The 24532-nt window shown below is 34.4% G+C and overlaps 1 protein-coding gene across 3 annotated transcripts in view; it reads left to right on the forward strand.

Moving 5' to 3' along the window:
• The first annotated feature begins 18358 nt into the window (after positions 1-18358).
• LOC149835605 (protein KAKU4-like) overlaps positions 18359-24532 on the forward strand; it is a 55935-nt gene continuing 49761 nt past the window's right edge. For all 3 annotated transcript variants that reach the window (XM_090008617.1, XM_090008618.1, XM_090008619.1), the window contains exon 1: positions 18359-18733. In XM_090008617.1, coding sequence (XP_089864743.1) covers positions 18445-18733 — 289 coding nt within the window. In that variant the 5' untranslated portion in view covers positions 18359-18444. The remainder of the gene's footprint in view (positions 18734-24532) is intronic.

Below are 24532 nucleotides of genomic sequence, written 5' to 3' on the forward strand. Positions count from 1 at the left end.
TACAGGAGCATAGGTGTCAAAATAGTTATAAGTATAGCTTTAAATTTTTCAATACAGCCATAAGTTCAAAGTTTTCTTTTGAAAATCTATTTGTATCCCAAGGGTTTAAAACTAAAGGTAAATTAACCAAAATTTAGGTTTTATTTTATATAATAGAATCTAATTCACTTTCTATATCCTCTTTCAAAGAAAGAGCATCAAAAGAGGTTTCCAAAAAAAAATAGGGTCTCTATCTATCATGTAAAAATAAAAATAAGGACCAAAGTTTTTTTGTTTTCTTGATCTTTTACTTTTTCAAATTTCAAGACTTGTAGGCTCATAAATTCTTTTTCTTTAATTATTTTCAATAACTTTTGGAGCTTGAAGCGATTTTAAAGTTAAATCTTTTCTAAATTCAACTTGGATAGATTCTAAAATCATTTTGGTTTTAATATCCATAAATCTATATGCTTTACTATTTTGAGAATATCTAATGAAGACACATGTTGAGGTATTTTGTCCTAGTTTGGTTAATTTTGATTCAGTAAGCTTTACATAAGCGATACAACCCCAAACTTTTAAATAATTTAAATTTGATTTTCTTGTTTTCCAAAGTTTATAAGGTACAATGTTTGACTTAAAATATGAAACTCTATTTAAGATATGATATGAACTAACCAATGCAATCACCCCATAGGTTATAACCTATACTAGAACTAATAAGCATTAAATTAATCATTTCAATTAAAGTCTTATTTTTATGCCCAACTACTCTATTATGTTGAAGAGTATATAGACCAATATTTTGTTAATGCATTTCATGAATTTTACAAAATTCAATTAACTCATTTAAAAGATATTCTCTACCTCTATTAGATCTAAAAGACTTTATTTTGCTATTATGAAAGTTTTCAACATCTGCTTTGAAAATCATAAAATTTTCAAATGATTCATCTTTTGTTTTCATAAGATGGACATAGGCATATTTTGTGAAATCATCAATAAAGCTTATAAAATAATTGTTACCCCCATGAGTTGGAGTATTTTCTAAATCATATACATCATTGCATATTAAATTCAACAATTTAAAAGTGCTTTCAACACTCTGAAATGACTTTTTCACAAACTTTGCTTAAATATAAACATCACATTTTTTAAGATGTTCAATTTTGCATTTAGGAATCAGTCCTAAGTTACTCATGCTTCTCAAAGACTTATAATTTACATGTCCTAATTTAGCATACCATAAATTATATGAGTCAAAACATATAAACAAAAGAAAATTCAACTTTATTACTCAAATTGAGTTTCACCAACCCATTGGTGGTGTAGCCTTTGCCTACAAATTTGTGGTTCTTTGATAGTATAATATTGTCAAATTCTAATACAACTTTGAAACCATGAGTTGTAAGCAAATATATAGATACAAGATTTTTCATGATGGTAGGTACATGATAAATATTTTGGAGGGTTAAACATTTCTTGGAGGTGAAGTGAAGTTGTACACTCCCTTTTCCATGAACCTTAGCTTCATGTTTATCACTCATATAAATCATATGGTCTTTTCCTATGGTTTTGTATGTTTTAAACATACTTTTATCAATGCGCAAATGAATCGGCGATCCAGAATCTATATATCACCTTTTGTCCAAATTAATTATAAATATCTTACTAACTATAACCACTAGGTCGTCATCGGGTTTACTAGCTTTATTTTCTTAGAATTTCTTTCTGTGTCGGCATTCTCTCGCATAGTGACCCAATTTTTTATAAGTATAGCAGAAAACAAATTTTCTCTTTTTAGCATTAAATTTGGATTTCTTGTTCTTGTTTCTAAGTTTGGGTTTGAATATCGATTTGTGTTCAACTATATTTACCTTAGAATGAATTTTTTTACTTCATTTTTCTTATCTCAAGATCAAGTTTCCTCCTCGATTCTAAGATGTTAAAGAAGTTGTTCTAAGGTAAACTCTTCATTCTTATGTTTTAATCCATTTCGATAATCTTTTCAAGATTGGGGCAATCCTCCAATGATTGAAACAACTTGGAATGATTCATCAAGGTTCATATTCTCAAACTTGATCTGATTAGCCAAGATTTACATCTCATGGACTTGAGGTAACAATGACTTATCATCGAAGAACTTGAATTCCAAATACTTTTTAACTAAAAACTTATGATTTCTTGCATCCTCCACTTTGTATTTGCTTTCAAGGGTTTTCCATAACTTCTTTGCAATATTGACTTCTAAGTAGAGGTCGAACAGGGTGTCATAGAGTGCATTCAGTATGTGTCCATGACACACAAAGTCATCTTGCTTTCACTTTAGTCTCCTATGGTTTTCAACAATGGTTTTATCCTCTTGTTCTTCTGGATAGTCTTCCATGAGCACGTACACCACTTTCGCAATTGTGAAAAATATGGGTACCTTGTGTTGCCATCATTTGAAATTGGTGTCATCAAACTGAGACAACTTAAGTAGCTCTAGGTTTTCAACCTTTACAATCATCATTTTGTAGAATTATCGCTTAAAAGTTGTTGGAAAAAATTACTTAACTTAGTGGGTCAGTCAACTGCGCTTAAACCAGGTACACTCGAATGCACGCTTATACATGCACTAATTTTCAACTTATAGTTGTCTCATTTAGGATCAAGTCCTTGATGCAATGGGTACTCGTATAACTATGCTCCTAGGATACAATCGAGCTTTCTTCTACTTGCAAAAATTCGATTCACGCCCTATAATATCGTATATTTTTTACACTTAGTTAAATTTGAGATTTTGCAAAATTTGGCTAAGTATAGAAGAAAAATCGTTTGATTCTCGATTTTAGGCTGATGCTTTAGAATTTGAGCTTGGCCCAGGTCTCATTGTCAAGGCCTAAACGAGCCAATCGAAATGTGAGAAAAAGATTTATTTTTTACCTTTAAATTCAAGCAAAATTTGGGTTGTTTTCTGGTGAATTTTGGAAGCAAAATTCAAGTTATATAGCGTTGGATGAGTCTCAAATTTTTGAGCATAATGATATTTTATTTTTCTTGGTTTGGGCTATGGTGGGCCCAAAATTCATATTTTTTTAAAAAATGAGCAGTTTGTCGGTTCGGGTCTGGATCTGAATCATACCGAATCTGATGGATTTGATCCAAATTAATATGGATTTACACTCTATCCAAGACCCATATTAATCTGGATTTGATACAGCTCAAGACCCATTTGGATTTTTTAGATGGATTTGGATCTTGTATTCAGATTTAGATCCAAATCCATACCCAAAGGTTTTTCCAACTTTAAATTCATTAGAAACCTTTAAATTGGAGTTAATTAAGGTTAAAAAGTCTCCCTAGTTAATTTGGCTATTTTTGGAAACTTTTAAATAATTCTAATTATTTAATACTAAATAATTAATTAATTTTAGTTTATTCTGAACTTTTTGGGGGGTTGATAAGGGATTCTTAAAAGAGTCCTTGTGCTTGCCTAAGAAGGCTAAAATAGGTTTTAGAAAGACTTTTTAAATAATTAGAAACTTTGAAAAGTCAACTTTAGAGTTTTAAAATTTTAGGAAAGTGAGAGTCCCATAAGGGGAGAGCTCTCTCTCTAGCCCATTTAGAAGGGGTTGGAGGAATAAGACCCTTTTTCTTTATAAATAGCCTCAAAAGTGAGAGAGAGAGAGAGTGTGTGAGAGAGAGAAGGAAAAAGGGAGAAAGAAAGAGAGAGAAAAAGAGGGAAGAAGAAGAACATTTTCTCCAATCATCCGACGTTTCCACCATTGATTTCTAGTTCTCTTTCAATTTACGGTTAAGGTATGAGTCTTTCTCTTGTTTCAAATGAGAAAAAGGGCATGTATATGATTTTCATGCGAGATTTTAGTAAAAAACTATGAGAAAAGAGTAAATCTGGATATTTACTCTAATATGAGTTTTATGTTTCTCTTTTCGGGGTTTATGTTGGAAAAATACATATATTGATGCTTGTATTTGTGGAACACTGATTCAGAACAGATTTTGCCATGTTTGCAACATGCTCAAATCTGGTTCAGTGTTAGTATAGGTTAAATCTTGAAACAGGATGCAAAAAAATAAGTATATGCATGTATCCATAAGAGTGAATTTGTTCTTATATGCATTCCTAATTGAAAATCTACATAAACATCATGATTGGTTTATGAATCTATGCAAATCTGAATATGCTTATATTATTGAGTGTGAATATGCATATGAATGCATACTTGAAATATGAAACTATACATGCATGTATAACTGAATGAAAATATGCATATTCATGCATACGTGAGATGTGAAAATTTGCTTATACATGGAGCTTGAAAATGAGTATGCATATGCATGCATATTTGGAAACAAATGTGTATGTTTTCGTATGTTTAGAAGTTTTTTTTATTGTGTGTTGGCTCGGTTGGCAGCCCAGTCGAGTGGGGCTCGACTGGGCAACAACCAGCCTTGCCAGGTTTAGCCAAACGGTTGGGCAAGTGCTAGTCTGGCAGCCCTTGACAGGTGTTGACTAACCCTACCTGGCCCAGCCAATCAGCAAGTGCTCTTTCTTTAAAAAAAATATGTTGTTCTTTTGGGTTGCGGTTTGGTTGGTAGACCAGCCAAACTCGGCTCACCAGACCTGGCAGCACCATAACAGGCCTGCCAAGCCCAGTTGAACCAGTTTAGCTGGCCTGTTGAGCCGCAGGGGCCCAACCAAGTGGGCTCGGCTAGGAAAGTGTTTAAAAAGATTTTTTTTATAGAGTGTGAAGAGAGAGGGGAGGGTTGGCTGTCAGACTAGCCGAACCCTGTTCGGTTGGCCTGACCAGCAAGGCCCTGTCAGGCCATCGAGCTCAGCCCAGCAGTCGACTGGGCAAACACTCCAAAAAAAAAGTTTTAAAAGAAGAGAGGGTTTTTTTATGCATGCTATGACTTATATGAAAAATATCTAGATTTCTTATGTGATTTGCATGTTCAGTTGATGCTCACGTGATATGCTTATTTGAATCTGAAGAAAAAATCATATTCAGTTTGGCAGGAAAATTTATAGATTTGTGCTTATGAAATAGACTTGGTTGTACGTGTGCAAAAGAATAATTTTCTTCACATTCTTGGACTTGTTAAGTTATGCATAATCAAAGTATTATGGCAAAGTTGTTCTATGTGCATGTGCATACTTGAATTGATGTGTTGCATGTAAGTAATTGCATGGGTGTTTGCACGTTCTAAGTGAAGTGATTCATGAATGGAAGCATGCATTAGTCATGAATACATGAATTGAATAAAAGTATGCATTTGGCATGAGTGTTTTAATGTGTTAATTGGATTACACTTAGTTTTATGCATGCAAGTGAATGACATTGCACACATGTCTAGGTTGTTTATGACATGCATGTTCATGGTATTAATGCATAGTTATTTCTTATGCGTGTAAAGACCTGAAATTATCATGTCTTGCATGTAATGAGTGTTCACATGTTTAATCGTACGATTCATGAATAAAAGCATGTATTGGTTCACATGTCTAATTGAATTGGTTCATGAATGGAAGCGTGCATTGTAATAATGAATACATGTATATGAATATTATTATTTTATGCACATCTCTAAATTGGCATTCATGATTGTGCATCAAAAGGCATGTGATATGAACAAAATGTATTGACATGTTAAGATTTTTGCATATGAATGCATAGATGATCAAGATGGATCATCATGGGTTGTGGGATTCCTTGAGCTGGTGTGCTCCTTGCTTTACTTGTTTATGTATTGCAAAAGTTATATTTGATATTGTGGTTTTAATTGCAATGTTCTATTGTTGATATGGGTGGTAAACCGTAAAGAGTTGCGCATGCTGATTTGTGAGCTTATGTTTGCATGTTGATTTGCAAATTTATAGAATTGATATTAACAACAAGATAAGAAAGATAACAATGTAATTAACATTCTCTTGACATTCCTTCTACGAAAAGATAATCTTGGGCTTAGCGGTTTAGGAACTGTGAGGATACTAAAACTCTATGTGTGTTGTTGTTGCCCTTAAACTCGATATTGAGGTTCTTCTCCTGGCCACAGTTTTAGGGAGAGTTTGTCACTTTGCCTAGGGGTGGTGTGTAGACACAACTGTTGTTTTGGTATACCAAAGAAAGTGGCGCCAGTGGATGCTGATTTCTACGGTGTCCTCGACATTGGATGTTAATTTTCATAGTGTCTCCGACATTAGATGCTGATTTCTAATGTTTCAATGGATGATGTTAATTCCTGATATTGGTCAAGGGCTAAGTTTAGAACCTAGTAATAAAATCCAAATTGTGTTCTAAGCTACCCGAGGAACCTAACTTAACCTCAGAAATTTTACCCATTTAGAGTATCTGCGGGCAACTGTAATTAAAAAGATGAACTTAAATTATGTGCATTTAATAGGAACATGTATATGAAAAGAAAACTCTGATAAAAAATAATAATTTATTCATGCATTGCACTTAAATCATGCATATTCCTGATATACATTAGATCATGCATATTTACTTGTTTTTTTAATTTTGATATATTAGTGAATGCATGATGTTTGTTTCCTAATACATATAACATGTCTTTATTGCTTAAATTATGATCCTTGATTTTTATTAAATTGTCCCTTATGCTTAATAATTGTGCCCTATTGCATGAATAATTAATTGAGTTATAAATTTTTCATAATTGCATCCCTCTAAAATATTGCATGAATCGTATTTATGTTCTTTTTACTTGTTTATTTCATTAGAGAGATTCATGCACAAAATTCTTTGGATTCTGACACCCTACTTTTTGTATTTTTCACAGCCTCAGATACCTAGTGGGGTAACTTGTCTCTAAGAGGAGCTACGAGGGGACTACACGACTGCCTGACAGATTCTTTTGGACAGTGTGACTCTTCTTTTTGCTTTATTTATATTTTATTTGCTTATGCTTCAGACTCTATACATTTGAATGAATAATGATTGGTTTGGTTTGGTATAAAAAAACGAGTATAAGATCTCTTGTGGTGGTGGTTGTATTTAACTATAAGGCCCCGGGTCTTTGGGAATGTTTCCACGCTTGTTTAAAAAAAAATTTGCCACTTTTTTCACGGGTATGAGTTGGGGTCGTTACACGCCCGATACTAGGTGAGACTGATAACTTTGACACAAACCACCTTGAATAAACTCTTATGTTGAATAGGATAATTTAAACTCGAGTTGGATATGAATCGTGGGTTCAGATATAGGTATGGATTCAAACTATAAGCAAATCTGGATCTAAACAACTAGATATGGGTCTATTCAACAATCAAATCTAGATCCGAGAGAGGAATTCAAAGAATATTTGGATCTGAATCTTGGTTAGAGATTCAAACTGCAATTTGATTTGAATCATGAATAGCAACTAGATATAGATTTGAACTACTATCGAATATGGATCTAAAAAAGGATTCAAAATTAAAACTCTAAAACAAAAGGGAAGTGAGAGCAGAGCTCGTGTGAGAGGAGAACTTGAGAGAGATAGGAGAAGAAAGAGCTAAGAATGGGACAAGAGAAATGGGAGAGGGTTGGACTTTATATAGGCCCCAGTCTCAGACCACCCATTAAGACCATAATAGGTCTTTAAGAAGCCCAAATGCTTATAAGAGCACCAAATATGGTCCAAAATGACCCTAGCTAGGTCAAGACCAACCTTGACAGTTAATCAAAACAAGGATAAGGGTGACTGCGAGACTATTTTGAATCTTAATTGCCCATGCAAAATCGTTGGGCATGTTCAAACTGACCCTAATAAGAAATAGAAAGATCTCCATAGGATTCAATGCTAAGTCAAGGTCCATAAATATATACTTGGGGATTAAATTTGTCCCAAGTACTAAAATAAAAGTCCAAGATAGACCAAATCAGTCCAAGTCTAAAGTCAAGATAAAGATCTAAGGTACAAGAATAAAGTGATGCACAAGCCCATGATCTAATGCCCTTGAGGGCCTTGCCATTTAAGGCACCATACCTCTATATAAGGACAAAAGGTTTTTCAAAATCCTTCAATGTGAGACTAAACTTTTGTAGAGAACCCTATACCCAGAAACTTAGGAAAATAAAAAAGATAAAGAAAAACTTAGGGATAGTTTTGAGCCAAAATTCAATAGAAAATGTTAGATATCAACTATGGTGGCTAGACCTAAGCAAGCAAATAGTTCACCACTATATGACATCATAATTCAAAGTCGTAGTAGACTCTCTCTTTGTTGACACACATATGGTCTTAAATTTTTATGTTTCTTAACTAATTTTCATTGGAATGGATAAATTTCTGATCCTTTTTTAACCAATATATAATTTCTTCCAACTCATGTTCATGTTTTTCTTTTTTCAGTTTGCCTATGTTGTTTTTCACAATTTGTTCTATTAAATTTTTTTTTGACTCTTTATATGATATTGATTTTCTTTTTGCTTGAGAGCCAATGACAGTAATCTAGGTTATTGAAAATATGTTAAATAATACTCTCACCTTCTTGATGTTGTTGTTCCATTGGATATTCATTTGTATTGTGTTTTATTATAGAAAAATATTTTAAATTTGTTTACAGATGCTATGGCCATCTTTAAAAAGGCAAACGAATGTTAATTTAAGTGGGTAGAAATCAATCAAATTATTAAGAAAATGTTAGCAATTGTTCTTCTTTTCTTGTTTGGAAATTGTTATTGAATGTATTTGCATATGTTGAAAAGTAGATACAGAGTTTTTGTTGGCAAAATATCAACTCAGGTAAATAGATTAAACAATAAAAATTATAAGAATAAAAGAGGCCATTTTTTATGCACTATTATTGTAGCTTCATTACTATCGACCATTCATCTCAACATTTCTCAATGAACACCACATGTGCCCACCATGCAATGATGCTGCATTTAATGAGAAGTCACTACATGGATGAGGGTCAATAGTGGCGATTGTTGTCACCGCTATTGCTCTCTTTGTCATTGTTATAGACCTATAATGGTGACAAAAAGTGACCCCCTAGTTTTGACCATTGTTAAATAATAATAACGACAATTATAGGTTGTCGTTAAAGGATATATCCTAATAGCGACAACTTAGCCTATAATGGTGATGACTGTATATTGGTAACTAGCCCATAATAGCAACTTCACAGTCGTTGTTATAGGAGATAATGATGAGAATAAGGTCACTGTTATACCCTATAACAGTAACGTTGAAGCCACCATTATAGGCTTTAACGAGTTTAAGACCTATAACGGCAACACAGTAATGTCTTCGTTATAGGCCTTAAACCTGCAAAAATAGAATTTTATATTAGTTTTAATTTTTTTTTCTTACAAAATTTATATATGAAACATACATTCAAAATTATATTCAACAAAATTCAATAACAATAAAAATAGAACCACTCAAACAATAGCAATCACACAGTCAAATAAAAGTATATGATAGCTTATAATATTCATTAATAAAAACAGAAGTTCAAGTTGCCTAATCATTGACATGATTGGTTGAAATCTCTCTCATCACTAGCCCAATGGAATCACTCAATAGTGAATTAATCAAACAATCAGCTTCATGTGCCAACGAACTTATCTTACTCTCTGCTTCCCTGCCATAAAAAAATAAAACAAGTTAGTACCTATGACAACTATTAATAACATAATGCTCAAAATCATAAATATTCAAGTAAATGTGAGGCTTCGATGTTTTACCATCTCAAAGATGAAATTTTGTGGTACTAAAGAAAAAGAAAAGGATACCAAAATATTATCCACTTGCTATACATTAATAAGAATTTAAGATATATCAACAAAACACTTGATAGAGGCTTACCTTGTAGTTGAAGTTGAACATGCCTTGAGAGAAATGTGGCCACAAAAAATAAATAAGTAAATAAGAGTATTTAAAAAACTAGTTTTATTCTTAAACTAGTTAACATTATTTCACACTTAATTATTTCTCGAGAAGACAAGCAACTTAACATGATGGTAAATATAAATATGAAAGCATATATGATTTAGCATATTTTATTTATCACGAATCCATTACTATATATATATATAATTGTAGATTTTAGACCTTCCTTTGCTTGAAAGGTCACCCTTCCATGTATATAGAAAGAGAGAGATGATGAGGGTCATCCTCACCACCATTAGAGATGGTCATCTCTCTTAACGAGGAAGTGGTGGGTTCATATATTTTTCGAGAAGACAAGCAACTTAACATGATGGTAAATACAAATATAAAAGCACACTTGATTTAGCATATTTTATTTAGCACAGAAGCATTACTATATATATAGTTGTAGATTTTGGACCTTCTTTTGCTTGAAAGGTCTCTCTTCTCTATATATGTATATATATAGAGAGAGATGATGAAGAAATGGGACATACCGAAACCGTGCAGAGATCTAGGATGAGGGTTCGGTCTGAGCGACACCACTATATTCAGACTATTTTCCTAAGTATGTGGGTATAAGGTTCCCTACAAAAGTTTAGTCTCATATTGAAAGTTGTAGGAACTTTCTTTGTCCTTATATAGGAGGGTAGTGCCCTAGAGGGCATGACCCTCAAATGCATTAGATTTTGGTCTTGAACAAACTTTGGATCTTGGATCACAATTAATATAAATATTTATATTTATATTTGGATTGGGATTTGGTTTTTCAGATTCGAATTTGGACCCGCTCAGTTTGGTCTGGTCTTTGACTTTCTTTTTAATACTTGGGATGATTTTAATCCTCAAGTATATTTTTTGACCTTTAACCAACCATTAAATGGACTTTGACTTCGCCTTAAAACCTTTTTGGATTTTTTTTAATCTTATCCAGATCCATTTTGGACCTTGCTCAACATTTTTGCATGAGCATTAAGAGTCCAAACGATCCATAGCGGCCCAGCCATATTGACCACTAACTTCTGATCCTATCTTAGATGGTCTTGTACTTGATAGGGTCATTTCAGACCTTGTTCCTATCTTTTTGGTTCATTTTGGGTGATCCTCCTTGGCTAGTCATTTGGACCTTTATGGATGGCCATTTGTCCAGCCCAAGCTCATTATGGCTAGCCATTTGAGTTACCTTAATGGCCATTATGATGGTTGGTGGGTTGGGGACTATATAAACCCAACACCCCTCCTCATTTCTCATCCCTCACTGCTCTCTCCTCTCTATCTCAAGCTCTGCTCTCCTTTCTCTCTTGAGTTGAGAAGCTTTCTCTCTCTCCTTGTTTGGATCTAGAATCGGTTTCAAATCCAATCTTAAGATCCATATTTTGTTATAGTTTAGATCCCTATCTAGGATCCAGATTTGATTATAGTTTGAATCCATATTCATTATAGTTTGGATCCCTATCTAGGATTCATATTCGTTTATTGACTAGACCCACATCTATTTATAGTTTGGATTCCTATCTAGGATCAAGATTCATTTGTTGATCAAACCCATATCCAATTATAGTTTGAATCTAGACTGAGTTACTGTTAGAATCTAGATCCAAACCCAATATTCATATCCAATTTAACCCTAGTCACGAAGTTGTTCATGGTGGTATCTGTCGAGGTTGTTGGGCTCACCCAATGTAGGTCATGGTCTGATCATTCGACAGAAGGCAAAAGCTTGGTTGTATTCTGGGAGCGTAGTTGCATGAATACCCATTGCACTAAGGACTTAATCCTAAGTAGAGCAACAATTGCTTGAAAGACAACGTGTTTACGCGTGCCTCCGAGCTCACTGGTTCAATCTAATTTGCCTGACCCACTAAGTAAGGTAAATTTTTTCAATAATTTTTAAGCAATAGTTCTACAAATGGCAACTCTAAAGGTTAAAAACCAGGACCTGCCCAAGTTGTCCTAGTTCGATGGCACCAATTTCAAATGATGGCAACACAATGTGCTCATCTTTTTCATGATTGCAAAAGTAGTGTATGTGCTCACGGAGGACTATCGAGAAGAACGAGAGGATAAAACCACAGCTGAAAATCGATGGAGACTAAAGTAGAAACGTGATACATTTGTGTGTCATGAACATATATTGAATGCACTCTCCGACGCCCTGTTCGACTTCTACTCAAAAATCAGCACTGCAAAGAAGTTGTGGGAAGCTCTTAAAAGCAAGTATAAAATGGAGTATGCAAAATATCATAAGTTTTTTGTTATTAAGCGTATAAATTTCAAATTCTTCGATGATAAGCCATTGCTACCTCAAGTCCATGAGATACAGATCTTGGCTAATCAAATCAAGTATGAGGGTATGAACCTTGATGAATAATTTCAGGTGGCTGCAATCATTGAAAGATTGCCCCCATCTTGGAAAGATTATCAAAATAGATTAAAAAATAAGAATAAGGAGTTTACCTTAAAAGAACTTCTTCAACATCTTAAAATCAAAGAGAAAGCTCGACCTCAAGATAAGAAAGATAATATAAAAAAGTTTGAGCTAAGGTAAATATGGTTGAACATAAACCAAGGTTCAAACTCGGACTTAAGAACAAGAACAAAAAATCTAAATTCGATGCTAAAAAGAGAAAGATTATTTTCTGCTATACTTGTGAAAAAATGTCACTATGCGAGAGAATGCCGACACAAGAAGAAATTTCATGACAATAAAGCTAGTAAACCTGATGATGACCTAATGTTTGTACTTAGTGAGATATTTATTATTAATTCGGATAAAGGGTAATATGTGAATTCTGGATCAACGATTCATTCATGCAATGATAGAAGTATATTCAAAACATATGAAACCGTGGGGGAAGACCATATTATATATATGGGAGATAAACATGAAGCTAATGTTCATGAAAAAAGGAGTGTAGAACTTCACTTCACCTCCAAAAAATGTCTAACCTTTCAAAATGTGTATCATATACCTACCGTCACAATAAATCTTGTATTTGTCTATCTGCTTACAACTCATAGTTTCAAAGTTGTAATAGAATCCAACATTATTATACTATCGAAAAACTATAAATTTATAACCTGTGAAGGTGATTCATTGCTTAGTTCATGTCATATCTTAAATAGAGTTTCATATTCTAAGTCAAACACTACACCTTATGAACTTTGAAAATAAAGAAAACCAAATTTAAATTATTTAAAAGTTTATGGTTATATTGCTTATGTAAAACTTAATCAAAATTGACCAAACTAGATAAAAAAACAAGAACATATGTCTTCATTGGATATTCTCAAAATAGTAAGGCATATAGATTTATGGATATTAAAACCAAAGTAATTTTAAAATCTAATCAAGATGAATTTAGAGAATATTTAACTTTAAAATCATTTGAAGCTTCAAAAGTTATTAAAAATAATACAAGGAAAAAAATTAATGAGCCTAAAAGTTTTGAAATTCAAAAAAGTAAAAGATCAAGAAAACCAAAAGACTTTAGTCCTTATTTTTATCTCTACATGATAGACAGAAACCCAATTTCTTTTTTGGAAGCTATGATATCTCCTAATGCTTCTTCTTGAAAGGAAGCTATAGAGAGTGAATTATATTATATCATGGAAAATAAAACTTAGATTTTGATTGATTTACCCCTTGTTTTTAAACCTTTGGGATGCAAATAAATTTTTAAAAGAAAACTTCAAACTGATAGCTTTATTAAAAAAATTAAAGCTAGACTAGTAGTTTAAGGTTTAAAAAAAAAAGCTGGACTTGATTATTTTGACACCTATGCTCATGTAAGTATGATTGCATCTATTAAAACTATGGTTGCTTTGGCATCAATTTATATTTTTTAAATTCATCAAATATATGTCAAAACTGCTTTTTTGAATGGTGTTTTAAATTTTTTTTATATAAAACAACCTAAAGGTTATATCACACCAAGTCAAGAAAATGAAAGTTTGCAAATTGTTAAGGTCATTGTATGATTTAAAACAATCATCAAAACAATGGTATGAGAAATTTGATGAAGTAATCATTTCATATGATTTTAGAATTCATGACTTTGATAAATACATATATAGTAAAGTAGAAGATAGTAATGTTATAATTATTTGTCTCTATGTGGATGATATACTGATCATGAGTAATAATGTATAATGCATAAATAATATCAAAAGTTTTCTTTCATCTAAATTTAACATGAAAGACATGCGATTAACTGATGTTATACTTGGTATTAAACTGATTAGACATGAAAGTGGTTATGCATTAACTCAATCCCACTATATTGAAAAATATAATCATTATGATTGTAAGCTCATTGCTACTATAATTGATCCTAGTGTTAAGCTATCAATTGATACTAAAAGAAGCATATCTTAATTGGAGTATGCAAGTATTATTGGCAGTATCATATATGTTATGAATATAACTAAACACGACATAACTTTCAACATGAGCAAGTTGAGTTGATATACGAGTAATCCATGACAAGAGTATTGGGATGCAATATATCGAGTCCTAAAGTACTTGAGAGAAACTCTAAAATATAAAATATTTTATAAAAGCGAAGCTATTGTATGTGAAGGGTACAATGTTGCAAATTGAAATCCTGATTTCAATAAATTATTATCCACAGGTGGATGGATATTTGCCCTTGGATCTAGAGCAATTGCTTAAGGATTCAACAACAAATTGTGATAACACATTCTACAATGGAAGCAAAGTTGATAGCACTAGCACCGACTAGTATAGAAGGTGAGTGACTAAATAATCTCTTAATTAATATACCATTATAAGATAAGCTAGTACCTTGGATAGCTATATGCTGCGATAGTCAAGCATCTATATACAAAGAGAAAAATAATATTTATACTTAAAAATATAGACATATCGGTCTAAAGAACAATTATCTGAATAGTTTACTCAAGCAAGGAGTAATCTCAATTGAATATGTAAAATCTTGTCAAAACGTAGCGGATCTGTTGACAAAGAGACTTTCTCGAGATATCATATTTAAGACATCGAGGAAAATGTTGTTAAAGTCTATAAAAGTAATCATCATTGATGGAAACCCAACCACATGATAATGGGTTAAACCATGTCAAGTGGTTCAATGAGAAGAAAAAATCTCTGAGTGATTGGATCAAACACTTAATAATTTTTTGATTCTTGATGTTAGGTGCTTGAAACCTGTGTACGGAGATTAAGTTTGAATTAAACTCTTAATATGATCCATAGGCCTTATGGTTGGGGTGCTTCAAACAGGTTTACATACACCCTTTATGGACTTACCTATCTGAGTGTGAAGGTGGGGGTCACATTCTATGAGATTTGAACTATGTCTCTTGAGCACTCGTGAAACTCAGATGTACTACAAGACCCTTAATGTGAAGCGTCTATATATTGGTAGACACACTATTACCACCTAAAGTGAAAGTGTGTGTTACAGTGTTTGGAAGGCCAATTAGGATTCTTAATTCAAAGCTAACACTATTGAGGTTTCAAATTGACTAAGACTAAATAGCATTAACGTGGAGATTCAAACCCAAAATGTGCCTTCACCTATACACTGAATCTTTGCTAACAACCTCTTGAGTCCTCTTCTTATAATTTTGATCCACGTAGAGGATTGTTGGATTTTTGGCACAAAACTGCCTAAGTATAACCTCCATCTTTTCATTTTTTTGTAAGTATGTAGGTATAGGGTTCCCTACAAAAGTTCAATCCCATATTGAAAGTTTTGAGAAATTTTTTTGTCCTTATATAGGAGGGTAGTGCCTTAGAGGGCATAACCCTTAACAACATTATATTTTGGGCTTGAACAAACATTGGATCTTGGATCACAAACAATATTTATATTTGAATTTGGGTTTGTGGTTTCAGATAAAACTCATACTCGAACCGAGACCCGGTTTGGTTTGGTCTTGTCTTTGACTTTAATACTTGGGACAATTTTAATCCTCAAGTATATGTTTTGACCTTTGACCAACCATTAAATGGACTTTGAATTTGCTTTCAAACCTTCTTGGATTTTTTTTATCTTATTTAGATCTGTTTTGGATATTGCTCAAGGTTTTTGCATGAGCATTAAGAGTCCAAATGGTCCATAACCGCCTAGCCATGTCGACCGTTGACTTCTAATCCTATCTTGGATGGTCTTGTACCTAATAGGTTCATTTTAAACCCTGTTTCTGTCTTTTTGGTCCATTTTGGGTGCCCCTCCCTTGTTAGCTATTTGGGTCTTTTTAGCTAGCCGTTTGGCCAACCCAAACCCATTATGACTAGCCGTTTAGGCTCCCTTATTGGCCATTATGATGGTTGGTGGGCTGAGGCCTATATAAACTGAGTTCTCCCTTCTAATTTCTCACCCCTCATTGCTCTCTCCTCTCTATATCGAGTTGATAAAATTTCTCTTTCTCTCTCTAATTTTGGTGCCTCTCTCTCTCTCCTAGGTTAGACCCAAATTCAGGCAGAGATCCATATCTGGTTTAGCTCAGATCTAGCCTCAGTTCAAATGTAGATCTAGTTGTGGTTCAGCTCTAGAATTGGTTTCAGATCCAATCCTAAGATCCATATCTAATTATAGTTTGGATCCCTATTAAGGATCAAGATTCTATTATAGTTTGGATCCCTATTTAGGATCTAGATTCGTTATAGTTTGGATCTCTATTCAGGATCTAGATCTGTTATAATTTAGATCCCTATGTAGGATCTAGATTTGTTTGTTGACCAAACCCATATCTAGTTGTAATTTGGATCCTAACACAGTTACTTTTAGAATCCAATCCAAACTCAAGATCCATATCTGATTCAACCCTAGTCAAAAGGTTGTTCAAGGTGGTCTGTGTCGAGGTTATTGGGCTCACCTAGTGCAGGGCATGGTCCAATCATTTACGAGAAGACGAAAGCTCAGTTGTATCCTAAAAGCATAGTTGTATGAATATCTATTACATCAAGGACTTGATCTTAAGTGGGGCTACAATCGCTTGAAAGACAACACGTTTATGCATGCCTCCGAGTTCACTGGTTCAATCTCAGGTGCCTAACCCACTAAGGTAAAATTTTTCAACAGGTTTTTGAGCATACTTAGATAAATTGTAGCATTGCTTCGATACGTAACCATGCTTTTCACAAAACTAACTGACTACACGACCTCTGCCACTTTCAGACGATTTCTCCTTGAACATTGGTGGCAGTGGTTTTGATCCATCCACAAAACCCATCATATCAAATAAAACTAATACGAGAATGAATTATGGTTCCCATAATAAATAATTATTTGAACACAACTTGACAAGGAGAAGATGATGAATATTACCTATTGAGGGAGACATAGGCAATGAATCCGAGCTTTGCATGTTGGATGATGAACGGGAAGACGACATAGTTGATGACAACAAATCCAATTATGGCTGAGAAGATGCAAAACACATAGAGCACACACAATTTACATGGTTTGGTTCACAAAGAACCTACACCCACAAGAAACCTATGTATAGATATAGATGAATTGATCACGAGAGAAGTAATGCCCAAAGAGATTACACTTTCATATGTGAATTACAATTGCCTTGTTTAGTAATATTTTCATCAATCCTCATCTTACTAAAATCATGTCCTCGAGCTGGTCGACCTCTTTGCTTAAGACCCAAGTTTACCAATTTCTTTCCTTTGAGAATGATCCCCAATGACGTTGCCTTACTTACATAGCTTCCTTGAGTTGGTTAAATTCCTTGCCAATATCCCTTTCCTTGAAAGCTATGACCATGGATTTATCATCTTGATTAGGAGACTAGGGTGGACTAACACCATTAGGAAACTGAACAACTGTTGGGCGCACAAGATCATGGGAGCTCTAACATTCACATTACATGCAACATAAGCGTGCATTGACTCGTTTTGGTAATTCTTGAGATGTGTGCAGTGTCTTATCTGGAGAAATGCCAAGATAGACGGCCAGCAGTAGGAGAGCTGCACCACATAAGAAATGACCTCAGATCATAAAAGTATGTAAAATATATAAAATGTTATATATATAAAATGTTATATATATATATATATATAACCTGAACACGCTCGTAAAATCTCAATCATTTGAGGACCAAATTACGTTATTTTCAAAATATACTGACCGTTTGAAATGACAAACAATCCCGCTATTTGCCGTATTTGGTGATTAATTGCTACACACATGCTCCCGGCGCTAAACTGGGAAGACCAATCATTAGCACTCGGAACGCGTCCAAACAAACACACACACACACACGTACAGAGAAGCATCTGTGCTCCAACTATTCTATCAGCATTTGTGGGCGTGCTGGCCCGCACGTGACTCCCGCCCAACTGCTTTTGCTATTTATCCACCGCGGATAATTTACTCCCATTTTTTTTTTCATAAGCTGCATCTCCGTATGAAAAGACAAGAACTTTATTCTATGACAAAAATAAAAAATATTTTAGAACATTTAAAACGGCGCGTTGGCTCCTCTGGAATCGATTTTCGTTTTCCTCTCTTTGTTCTCGCTGAATCCGTCCCTTTTGAGACTTCCTCTCTTTCTCTCTGTGGAAATTTTTCCGTCATGCCGACGGCTTCTAGGGCAGGTCGGCCGGAGGGAGGATCGGGGGGGAAGGCCCTCCGGCAGCGGCGCCGCCGCTCTCCGGCGGCCTCCTCCCCCTACCGCCGCCCCGATCCGCACGCTTCCACCCCGGAGCCGCGGAACCCTAACTGGTTCTTCGCGCTGCTCGCTCCGGCGTCGAGGCTCATCGCTAGCAGCGCCGGGAGGTTGATCTCTTCGGTGCTCGGGAGGGGGGATTCTCCGTCATCTTCGTCGTCGTCGGCGTCGGGTGGAGATAGTGAACCGGAACTTGGTTAGTTGTGCTCTTCCCTTTTAATTTTTCTGATTTTTTTGGGTGGTTTGTGTGTAGTTGGACTCAATATTGGGTTTCGGTGTTTTTGTTTGGGCTTTGTGGATGAGTGTCTTGTGTTTGTTTAAAAAATAGTCTGGTTTTGATTGTGGAACGATGATTTGGGGATTCTAGCTGTAGTTTTTAGGGTTTTTTATAGTTTGGTGTAGTCAGTTATTTTTTTTCTCTGTCTGCTAGACCAATGAGATGCGAACTCAAACCATAGACGTCCGTTTTTCTTCGTTACGCTTATTTGGGCTGGCGTCGGCAGGAATTTTAGTTTGTATCGTAAATTAGTTGTTGCTCGCTTCCTTCGCATTTTTGGCGTACTGATCTCTTTTAGTACCTGTAGTGACCATTCGGGTTTTGGTTTTCTTTTGCCCACGATGCTTACTATCTGATTATTGAAGACCTTGCTGAACGACGCAATTCAACTTTTGCTTATTCAGTGTAATGCTTATAAGAGAGCAGTATTGGAAATGAGAAGATCATGGTGTATAGTGAGGAACATCTAGGGCCATTGATGGAAGTGGATATTGTAGGTTATTCTCTTGGAACGGGAAACCAACGCCATTGCTTTACCCTTTCCTGCTGACATTTTCTTGCAAAAATCCATGAGGTCAAAACATTGGGAAGAGAATTATTTTCACCTGTTGTATGCTCTACTTGGAAGTGAGAAGGTGTATAGAATTGCTTGGTTACTAGAACAAATTTGCTCCTGAGCAAGAATTTTCTTTCTCTATCGTTTTTCTTTTAATTTATTTATTTGTTTTTTTGCAAAACGTATTTGGCATCTTTGAATTCTACTGTTAGTCTGTTAAGGAAAAAGTCTTCTCAAGTACTTCTCTGTAAAATTTTGATATTACTTATATAATTGCAAATGTTTTTCGGGCATTGTTCCACAATTTTGATGTAAAATTTACTGGTTATATTTGTTTTGAAGTAGTTTTCTTTCGGTTTTTGTTTCAAGGTTCCTCCGTATCTATAATCAGTGGCATCAATTTCTACAATCTTAAAAGCATCTTGATCTACAATATTAAGGCAAGTTTAAGTTTTAACCTTTTTCTTTGTTCTCATCACTGCTTTGTTATGCTCGTTAGACCAAGGGTTCCCAAATTAGCAATAAATTAAAAAATTCCTAACTTCATTCTAAAACATATCAATATCTTAACTGAAGTTTAATCAGAAGAATTCAAAGATCAAAATTATATTAAAAAATGTGATATTATGTCCAGATTTTCGCAAATTCAAATAAAAGATGATAGGCACAAGACTGTGTTTACTAACTCCTTTTGGAATTCATGAATGGAAAGTAATGTCATTCCGGCTAAAGAACCTCTCTATGAATTTCAAAAAGTTATGAATGATATATTGCTTTCATGAACTGTAACTATATTAAACAAACTTTTTCTAGTTAACTACTTTTCTCTTAGCTTGATATCCAGAACAAAACAATTAAAATTAGGCTTGGTCAACCATAACATGTAGTATCCATATAAGAGATGTTCCAATTTAGAGGATCTATCGACCTGTGTATGGTGTTTAAGAATCACAGTCAATACCTCAGTGTGGACCACAATAATCCTTTGTTCAGAGCCTTGAGGCTATTTGCAATCTGTCTTCTCACCAATAGAGATGGTTCTAGCCCATTGGTTAGTGAGTTTAGTGCATGGATCACAGACTAATGGACCAAGTCGGGCATCAGACTACTTTGATTGGAATTATCCATTTGGTTAGTTTGATTGATTCTATATACCCAACTTTGATGGCAGCTATATCTTGATTTATTTTGAGAAACCAATGACGACTGAACAATAGGAAATTCAATGTTTTACTATGTGGCTCCCACATTTCCTAGGCATGCTCACTGAACCTAGAATGAATGGTTCATGGTAGGTTAAGATCCATAATTTCTCTCCAAGTCTTCCTTTATGTCCAGATGTGCCAAATCACTCATGCTATGACCTTCTGCATCCCAAGTCTCCCCATTCTGCCATATGGCTCATGTTCTTCATGTAGCTAAGTGACTATGAAATCACATTGATACTTTCACTCCACATATTACGCATAGCATAGGCAACATCTCTATTTTTCCCTCGAGGAATCTTTAAGGTCTATTTGTTTCACACTAAGGATCAATGCCCTTTCCCTTTCATGGGGCCCACATTGTTGCCAGTGTGGAGGTGGGATGAGAATGAGTTTTAACACGAGGGGAGGCGTGATCCAAATGTTGGCAAAAGGAGGCAGTGAGAAATGGTGGGACCCGCATTGAAGGTTGTAAAATATGTATAGTAACTCATATTAAAAATGTTAAAAATAAGTATTGCACATCATAAAAATTGTAAAGATTTTTAAAAACTAAAAAAAGTATAAATAATTTAAAATAATAAGAAAAATTCTAAAAAATTCACTTGTATCGTCGTGTGGGTGATTCCTGACTAAGTCTGAACTGATCGTGGTTCAACCAGGATTGGGGTTGGTCTAGCAAGGAGGCAAGCTGAGACTCATGATTGGGGTGGATCGATGGCCTACTAAGAAGGCGAGTTGAGTCAATTTGTTCGATGCCCAAGTCGACTCGCTGGGTTTGTATTTGGACTTTATGCCCACTCCCCTCTTCAAATTAAAACCCCCAAAAAGGGCATATATACCTTTGCCACCTAGGTGAGTGCTGACTAAACATTGGATGGTCGGCCTAGTCGGTGCACCTAGTCTGGACCAATGACTAGGTGCATGGGACTATGCAGGCCCTGCCCCTACGTTGCTTAGGTGCCTAGTTGGTTAGCAATGAGCATCTTAAATAACCAAGGTACAAAATAATGATGCAAATTTGAGATGGCAATGTTTAAGTTTCATGATACGATGTAGCACACCAAGAAATAATATGTAATTGCTGTATAATATTGCATGCATGCCTATGAGATGGAGGAGTTGCAAGTTGCAGGTGTACTATTAAAATTGGCTATTTTTGGAATTACTTCAGGTAGCCTTGAAATAATTATGTGTATAATATTTTTACACAAGGTTGTAAGTATTGTATCGTAACCGGTATCAGTCGGGCCCAAAATAAGATATGTATCATATCGTATCGTAAAAAATTGTAAATTTAAAAAAAAAATAAAAATTCTAAAAAAATCAGAAAAAGCACACAAAAAATGATGAAATGCACAAAAGATGATATAAGAAATTATAATTAGTTGGGTTTTGTATACATAAAAAAATATTAAATAAACACATAAATATGACAAATAAACTTTAACGCACATGAGGTCATTGAGCCCTTTGTGCTTCAATCTATTTCTTCGTTTTGTATGTATTTGCTCAAAGACTCTCTAATTTATTTTGCATCCACTTGCACTACATGTTTGACTTAGAACATGAGTGACAAAAGCTCTCAAGTTTGGAACATCACTTCCAAACCTGGTGCACCACATGTCTGAAAAAAATAAGAAATAAATAACACAACAATTGATATGATACAAAATATCACAACTAAATAATAATATAAAATTAAAATTGAAATAAATAAAATAAATTACTTGGACGCATCGTGGTACAGTTTTACACTGCTGCAGGTCTCCCCATATCATACAATGCGTTGTCATAAATTTTCATTTCCTTATGAATCCGATCTTAAATGCTATAATCAAGGTTCAACCTTTCAATGCAATCCAAAAGACCCTTGTTGACTTCCCTATCCATTTTAAATATAAGGAAATATCTAAATGCATGATTTAAATAATATGTTACAATATGAAGAAGTTGATGAAGTTGGCAAGTCAACTATGATCAATGATGTTGCATATAGGCAAGTACAATTTTTTTCCCATTCAAATTATCTCTAATAACCTCTTTTGCCTTATCCATGGCCTCATAGATATAACCTATAGTTGGTATGTCTTCGCTGTCAACAAATCAAAACACCTTCATCAAAGGTATAATTATTCTCAATAATTTAATGCATGAATCCTAGAATTCACTTCCAAATACAATATCTATAATTTCTCTTGTCTTTCTTTTTTCCGAATAAAGATATGCATTCCATTCATCTGATAAAAACATTTTTTTAGTGGACTTCTATTATTTACTAGACTTTACAATGTCAAAAAACTAGTAGCAAATCTAGTAATTGCACTACGAATCAACTCAACACCATTATGATACTTTCTCATGAGGCTCAAAACCCTTGCATGATTATAAATAAATTTAATAATTTCTTGGCAGTATTCAATTGTATGTTGTATCTTATCCATACTGCCGATGTCCTCAAGCATGAGGTCTATGCAATGGGCAACACATGAGGTCCCAAAGAATAACCTATAATTTTCTGTCAATTCTTTACATGCTACCCTATAATTTGATGCATTATCAGTAATGAATTGAACAATGTTTTGAGGTTGAACCTCTTCCACAACTTGATAAAAGCAATATAACTATTATATTGGGCGTATCAGAGAGATCAATTGACTTCAAAAACATAGTTCTTTTGGGGCAATAGATAAAGAAATTAATTAAGGTCCTTGACTTTCTATCTGTTCGCCTATCTGCCATGATGCTACACTTAGTTTCTCTCTATGATTGTCTCATCTCATTACAATATGCCTTAACTTCATTCATATTAGTATCTAAATTTTTTCCTCTCAAAACATTATATGAAGGCATTTTATATCTAGGCCCAATACTGGTTATGCAATTTGCCATGACTTGAAAATGAAAAGAATTTACTGCATTAAGAGGAATGCAAACACCAAAAACCCATCTTCCAATCGTGACATTCGCCTGCACGACCAAATGTTGAGGAATCATAGCAGTACGAATGTTAGGTTGCACCCAACGGTAGTTCTAGGAGGGAAAAAGCTCATAATAGAGCCTCTGGCTTTATCTCCTCTCAAAGAATTCTCTCTTACTCTTTTTTTTGTGCCTGCAATACTACTACTACTAGTGCCAGACACACCTTTCTCCTTCTCAGCAGACCTTCTTATTTTTGATGCTATGCTAGGATTTGTAGGATCAGAAGTAGGGAGCTTATATTCGCCCTCCCAGGGCTCCGCATACCTTATTTATGCCTCATATTTTTTTCTTGTCTTTTTTCTCTCAAACTAGTTAGTAATTGTTGACATTGCCATTTCACGACATCCGACAAATTCCTTCACATGCAGGGGGCAACATTCTGACGTGTCCCGGCTAAATAATGCTTCAACCGAGAGATACCACCTGAAAAAACATTATGACAATAGTCGCACTCTAATTTTAATAAGTTTTTACTCATTACTCGAGTGCCTCATTGCCATCCAGGATCATCTGATGTCATCTTCTCCAAAAATAAAAACTCAATAAAAATAAAAAAATAGATTTTTTTTATCTTAACCCACTTTTTGAGTGAAAAAATAGTGGAAATGTAATCTTGATGAAATCGCAAAAGCCCTCTCTCTTGCCCACAGATCGACTCTCATGTTTCCTAGGATGCGTCGATACCTCTCTAATGTCCTCTACACAAAGGAGTCAGCACTCAAGAGGTCTAAAACCCAAAACCGTGAAATTACTTTTTGGCTCTTTTTAAAATGCGCCGACGCTGTATCGTACAACACACCCTATATCGTACGATACTGCACTATACATGCCTGTATTGTACAGATACAATACACTTGTATCGCAATACGAGTCTGTATCATATCGGTTTTCTAAGAAGTAACGATATGTATCATAACGTATTTTTGTGTACTTAAATGGTAACTTTTCTTATCTTTATACTAAAGATTGAACCAT

Source organism: Nuphar pumila, chromosome 6, assembly GCF_984573655.1.
Source record: "Nuphar pumila chromosome 6, dmNupPumi1.hap1.1, whole genome shotgun sequence".
In the NCBI taxonomy this organism is placed as follows: Eukaryota; Viridiplantae; Streptophyta; class Magnoliopsida; order Nymphaeales; family Nymphaeaceae; genus Nuphar; species Nuphar pumila.